At 41.1% G+C, this 6,031-nt stretch overlaps 1 protein-coding gene across 1 annotated transcript in view; it reads right to left on the bottom strand.

Annotated features, from left to right (window-relative positions):
• Positions 1-6,031, bottom strand: part of Plcb4 (phospholipase C beta 4) — a 427,861-nt gene that overhangs the window by 43,511 nt on the left and 378,319 nt on the right. Inside the window, exons 25-26 of the mRNA XM_004634291.2 lie at positions 5,689-5,853; positions 3,227-3,431 (exon numbers count right to left, since the gene is read on the bottom strand). Of these exons, the coding sequence (XP_004634348.1) occupies positions 3,227-3,431; positions 5,689-5,853 (370 nt within the window). The remainder of the gene's footprint in view (positions 1-3,226; positions 3,432-5,688; positions 5,854-6,031) is intronic.

The raw sequence follows: 6,031 nt of genomic DNA, 5'->3' as shown, positions 1-6,031 counted from the left end.
TTTTTTTTATTTTTTTGGTACTGGGAATTGAACTCAGGACCTTGCGTTTGCCAAGCAGGTACTTACACCACTGAGCTATATCTCTCACCCCTCTTAAATGCTTTCTGAAAAGCTCTGTAATATATCAGAATTTGACTATCTATCTACCTATCTATCCATATCCATGTCCACATATATATGGCTTTATTCATTTTCAGGAAATATTTACAAGTATTTCCAAACTCTTTCATTTGGGGTTCTCAGGTAGAGTATTATTTAGAAGAAAAAAGAATGGAAATGACTTCAGGGCTTGCTAATATCTAAATAAAAGCAAGCATAAAGTGCAGCTGATAAAAAATATTTCATAACACAAAATAGTCTCCATTAAGGGGAAGAAAGTAAGGTTTCACAAGACTCAGATCCAATTTTATGAGAAGTAAAATAGGAAAAGAATAGAAAGTGGATGTAAACAGTAAGTACTTCACAGTGGGCAGTGGATTGAGGGGCGACTCCTATTCTTTTTGCTATCAGATTGCTTTGAAACATATTTCAGATGCCTTGCTAGTTATGGAAAAAAACACCGTGCCTGTTTGTAAATGAAGTACTGAATACACATTCTCTTTCTGTAGTCAAATGAAAATGTGTTGACATATGCTGACAACTTTTTTCCTTGGAAGATGTTGGAGTGAGACAGTGCAGTTCTATTTTGAACTTGATCCTGCCAAATGAACAAAGGACCTCAATATTCCAGGGAAAATGGGCCCTACAGATTTCCTGCTTCACTGAGTCAGCAGCTGAACACTTAGGTCTGAAGGTGGGAGGCGAACTTATGAAATGAAACAGCAACAAATCAATCAAGATGCTGTGAAGATGATCAGCAATCTAGGAAAAGACAGTTCTTGTGTGCTTTTGCTATCTTCAGGTAAGACCCTTAAATCTTCTGACATCACTTCTCCGTTTCTTCCTACATGAGAAAGGTGACCTGAGAATTCTTTTGTTTATTAATTTATTTATTGGGTGCAGGGTCTCACTATAGTTTGGGCTCCCAGTGGTGCTTCTGTCTCTGCCTCACCAGCACTGGGATTATACGTGTGCATTCCCAGGCCCAGTTTGGGGTCTGGCATATCAAGGCACGCAGTCAGTGGTCAAACTCGGGTCCTTACACATGCCAGGCAGGAGCTTAGATGGCCAAGTTATCTCCCCAGCCCTGGCCTAGGAATTCGGAATCAACTGTGTCTGATGTCAAATCTGAGGGTAAGACATCAACTGCAGGATCCCATCAGTGGTGATGTAGTGTGGAACTCCAACTACTTCTGATAAAGAGGAAGTAGCCACAGCATGTTAGGGGAGAATTCTTGTAGGGCTATTGTGAAAGAGATGAATTAAATACCAAGAAAGAAAGAGAGAGAGATAGACAGACAGAGAGAGAGAGAGACAGACAGACAGACAGACAGAGAGACAGACACTGGGACTGGTCTTTAAATATCTACACTGGCAATGGCAAATTATAAGTGCAGGCATTTCTTCTGCACAGACCCATATATGTCCACTTCCATTCTGAACAATTTCACGTTTTTGGACTTTATGTAAAGCGTTTGGCACAAAGCAGGAAGCTAACAAAAACCATTTTTTCCTCTTTTCTAATCAAATGGCTCGTTTCCCAGGAAGGAATTAGTTTCATTTGAAACTTAACTCATGCAGAAGGAAAACTTGACAAAATTTTCCTGTACAGGCTTAGGCAGTTCTTTCTAAAGTGCATTTATCACAGGGTGTCTGCTCTCCAAGCTCAGCTATGTGACAGGTGATTCCATTCATCTGCGGATGCCTCTGGCCCACTGCTGCACTGCCTTGCAGGCAGGGTTTCCAGGTTTGCCAAGGCCTGGGCTGCTGTTCTGAAACACACGATACCTTCTGCCTCCTCTGATCCATTTACTTGGTCCCACAACACCCACTCCTAGATTTTATCTGTCACTGTATGCTGTCACTTCTAATGTTCCTCTGTTTTTTGAAAAACAAAGGAAAAGGAGGAGAAAGTCATTAATATGGATGTGACACTGAAAAACCCACATGGCTCAGTTTATTTTTTGAACCTGTAATTAGGTTGCTAAAAGTGATGATTCATTTCAGCAAAGCTACCCTCAGAGAAGCATTCCTAAAATCCAGCGGCCACACAGCGCCATATTCCTCTAACAAAGTAGCTCTGGCCCAGTATGGAGCTTATGGCATCCTCTGTAGTCACACACCATGAGCACACGTAGTCCCGAGTCTTGCTGTGCTGTGTACTGCAAGGGAGCACATTCATCTAGAATGTTCAGAAGCAGGCAATCTCGTGATCTTTACCTTACATGGGAGGAAATGAGGGAACAGCATGCTCCCACGGCCAACAACCAGCAAGGGCGTGCTCAAATCCTAATGTGAACCCTTGGTTAGCAATCACTCTGTTATACTGTTTCCCCCTGGTTAAGCAGACTAAGAATTTAGAGCATTGCTTTCTTTTAACATTCTTGACTTATTGGAGCCTATAAGGAGTTAATCTAGTTAGGTGTAAGCCAAACCCTAATATGTGGTCTAGCTTGGGTTCTGCCCATTGATTACCTTAGCAAAGTCAATGTGGACTGATGAATGGGATTTTATTTATTTATTTATTTATTTATTTATTTATTTATTGTATTTTAGGGAAGAGTCTACAGGGTGTTCAGGGTCTCACTACTAGATTGGACACGTAGTGATCCACCTGTTTACAGCCTCCCAAGAGCTGGGATTACAGGCGCGCACCACCATGCCCAGTCTCGATTGCCATCTCAGTGTGCCCCTGGGATGGGGCTGGCAGGGCAGGCCTGGGGATCGAACCCTGGCCCCTGCGCCTCCTTGCAGGCTCTTTAGTCCTCTGAGCTATTTGGTCGGCCCTGATTGGGAATTTTTAAAGAAGTAAACCTTTTTTGTAAAATTCAGGTATGTTGGCAATTGAGTTTAATTTAGATACTTTAAATAATTATTGAAAGTAATTATTTAGAATAATTTAAATATCTTAACTATTTTATAGTTGATACAATATGGTTTCATATTATTTTTCTCACTTTGATTAGAATTCTAAATATATTCTTCATAAAAAAGTACTTGTAATCTTGATAAATAGCACAGATTTATAACATCTAAAAATAAGAGCAGGCATTCAGCTCATCTAGCTTTGCTCTTTCCTTTCTACCTGAGTTCTAAGGTACACTCTGCCCCAAAGCACCCAGCTTACCTCCAAATCCGTCAGGCACATATGTCTTAAGAACAATATTGCAGAAAATCGTTGGCAGTGACAAAGGCTTATTTCCCTCATTTCGAAGGGAAATGTGTCGGTACCCCGCCTGGAGGCCATCCAGCGGAAGGATCCTCTGGCCAATCAGCTTGTTGTTATCATCATACACTGCTATTCTTAAGACAGCCAGGTCGGGCAGGATCACCTGCAAACAAGGTACAAGACGTTTCATTGGTTTCTGTGATGCTGCCTCCAAGAATCAGTACTCTAGGAACCTGGACCAAGTTCATGCTACCCTTTACCATCTCTTTATGGTGACAATAAATCATGACCCATTTGCCTTGCTATAGGGTCCTGTGCAAACTACAATGCCCAAGATGTTGACAAAGACAATCAGAACAGGTTTTATTTCATGTGAAATGTTTCATGGAATGGCTGTTAAAGATTATGACTTCCATCCTTGTTGTCTTTCCCCATTTCTACCCAAGCTATGGGTGAGGAAAAACAAGAAAGAGTGATTTTCTTAAACTCAGAGATTTTCAGTGATGAACTCAGGCCTTGGACTCAGCATCCTGACTTCTAAATCTGTGATCTATCTGTTACCTGCCTGCCTTGACATCTGGTGGTACCTGTTTTTAACAATCAGGGAAGCCTCTTTTAATAAATGCTTCATGTGTAAAAGAAAATTTATAAATAAGTTTGGATTTTTCTTGTTTCTTGTGTTCCTCAGTTCCTGATACATTTTGGAATATTAAACAGCAGAAGATATTAAATAGAATGGGCATCAGAAATATCATTATGATTTGATTCCAAGAAACACTGATATACTTTAGAATATTAATGTACATTAGTAGTCCTGTACCTCTTCCATGCCTTAATTGAATAAATGAACAAAACATTTGAGTTCAGGTGGCAAAATATTTATTCAAAGTAGCAACACAACAAAAGGAAATTCAGGGTGTTTAATCAGGAATGAACTGTTATTGGCTAAGAGCAGCCAGGATATTGCTGCTGATCTGAGTGCCGTATCTAAAGCCAGACAATGCTTGCTTGCCTATTTGCATCTGGAGGAAATAATTTAACTCCAACCTCACAAGGATATAAAGGAGTCTAGTTAAAATCCAGCTGCCCTTCCTCACTCCTGTTCCTCATGCGCTGAATGGGCAGCCTGACTTGGCTTCTCCTGACTTGTGATATTACTGCAGAAAAACAAACAGTGCCACAAGAAAGAAGACACTCCTAATGTAACCAATGTCGGGAAAGGTGATTTTCAACAATGGTGAAGGGATCACAATTGGTATCTTGTTTCTAGAGCCGGAATTATCACACACACAACAAAACCAAATTTGATACTTCCTTAGTCATCAAAAATAATGCTTGAATTAACATGATGAATTTTCTTCTGTACTGCAACATTCAGAAAGTCTCTAGGGATTATTTCATGCTGTCAAAGGATGCTTTACTATACTGTGGGTCCAGGTACAGCAAATTGGAAAAACGAGGGGAGAAAAAGAAGCAAATTATAATTACTTTACACTACATTCTGACAGGAGGAGAGAGTGTGATGACAGGCATTGTATGGATCAAGGGATTTCGGGACCTAAATTTTAAAATGGCTTATTTTATTCAGCCTACAATGATCTTCCTGAACTTGCTTCCTGTAAGTCAGCTATGCTGCTCCGAAACAGCTAAGCCCTGTTTTGTTAACGACAAGAAACCAGTTCTCTGCACTGTATGACATATACAGAGCAGAACCACATGGTAAGTCTGGGCCTCATAGACAAGCAGTGAATCATTTTGGTCAAGACAGCAGAATAGAATGAGAGAGAGAGAAATGGGCATCCATGGAAACCACATCGGAAACGTGTGGCTTTTTCAAAGTTTCTTCAACAGACAAGAAAAACAAAAGGGAAAAACGATTAAATGTGAATGTTAGAGGGAGAGACTGCACTTGTTCTTAGCCTCAGCAGCTAGTACTGGCAGAAAAAAAAAGACAATGCAACTGTACAGGAAGAACAAAATCTGTGCCTAGTAGCAGTGAAATACTTCCCACAGGGGCACTAGTGAATCAGCTGAGCCATGTCATGACATTTACTAACCTCCGATCTGATGCAGTAATTCCCTCATTTCCTGGGTAAAGAAGCAGTGCAAGTTGTCTGTTAGTTCCAGGACAGAGAAGAATCTGCAGAGTATGACGGTGTCTGTGATGGAAGGGGTGGGCCCCATCTGAAGTAGCAGCTGCAATCCTATAGCCTAGTTAGTGCCATGTGGGAGATGGACACTGCCAGGGGAGAGATGGAGCCAGGACAGAGACGGCAGGGCCCCAAAATTACAATACGTACAGAATTTGTCCATTGGAAGAAAGGGATAAGATGACATGGGTTGGATGCCCTCTACCACACCCTGTATGATGTCCTATATGCTATCACTACTATGTATTACTGTAGAGTGACAGATCCTACCTTCCGAAACACAAATGATTCCTCATTATAAACTGGATTCAGTCCATTGTTCATGACCATGCGAGTTCGGAATTCCTTGCGTATGGTGTCGGTGGGCAGTCCGTACATATCCACTTCTACATAGGTGCCGATTTTCTTATCTGATAAGAATTGTCCCGATATGACCTGCAGTAGCACGGACACGGAATAAGGTGGATGTGAACTCGGGATGAGTATCACTGGCAGAGAAATTTTGGGTTCTTTGGTGGGAGAAATTTCAATTATCAGTGAAAATCCTGTATTCCTGATTTAGCAAACCAGGACATTACTGGGAAACTATTATATGAAGTGACCAAGGTAGTTC

Source organism: Octodon degus, unplaced genomic scaffold (assembly GCF_000260255.1).
Source record: "Octodon degus isolate 3935 unplaced genomic scaffold, OctDeg1.0 scaffold00060, whole genome shotgun sequence".
Taxonomy (NCBI): Eukaryota; Metazoa; Chordata; class Mammalia; order Rodentia; family Octodontidae; genus Octodon; species Octodon degus.
This window is presented reverse-complemented; position numbering and strand designations above follow the sequence as displayed.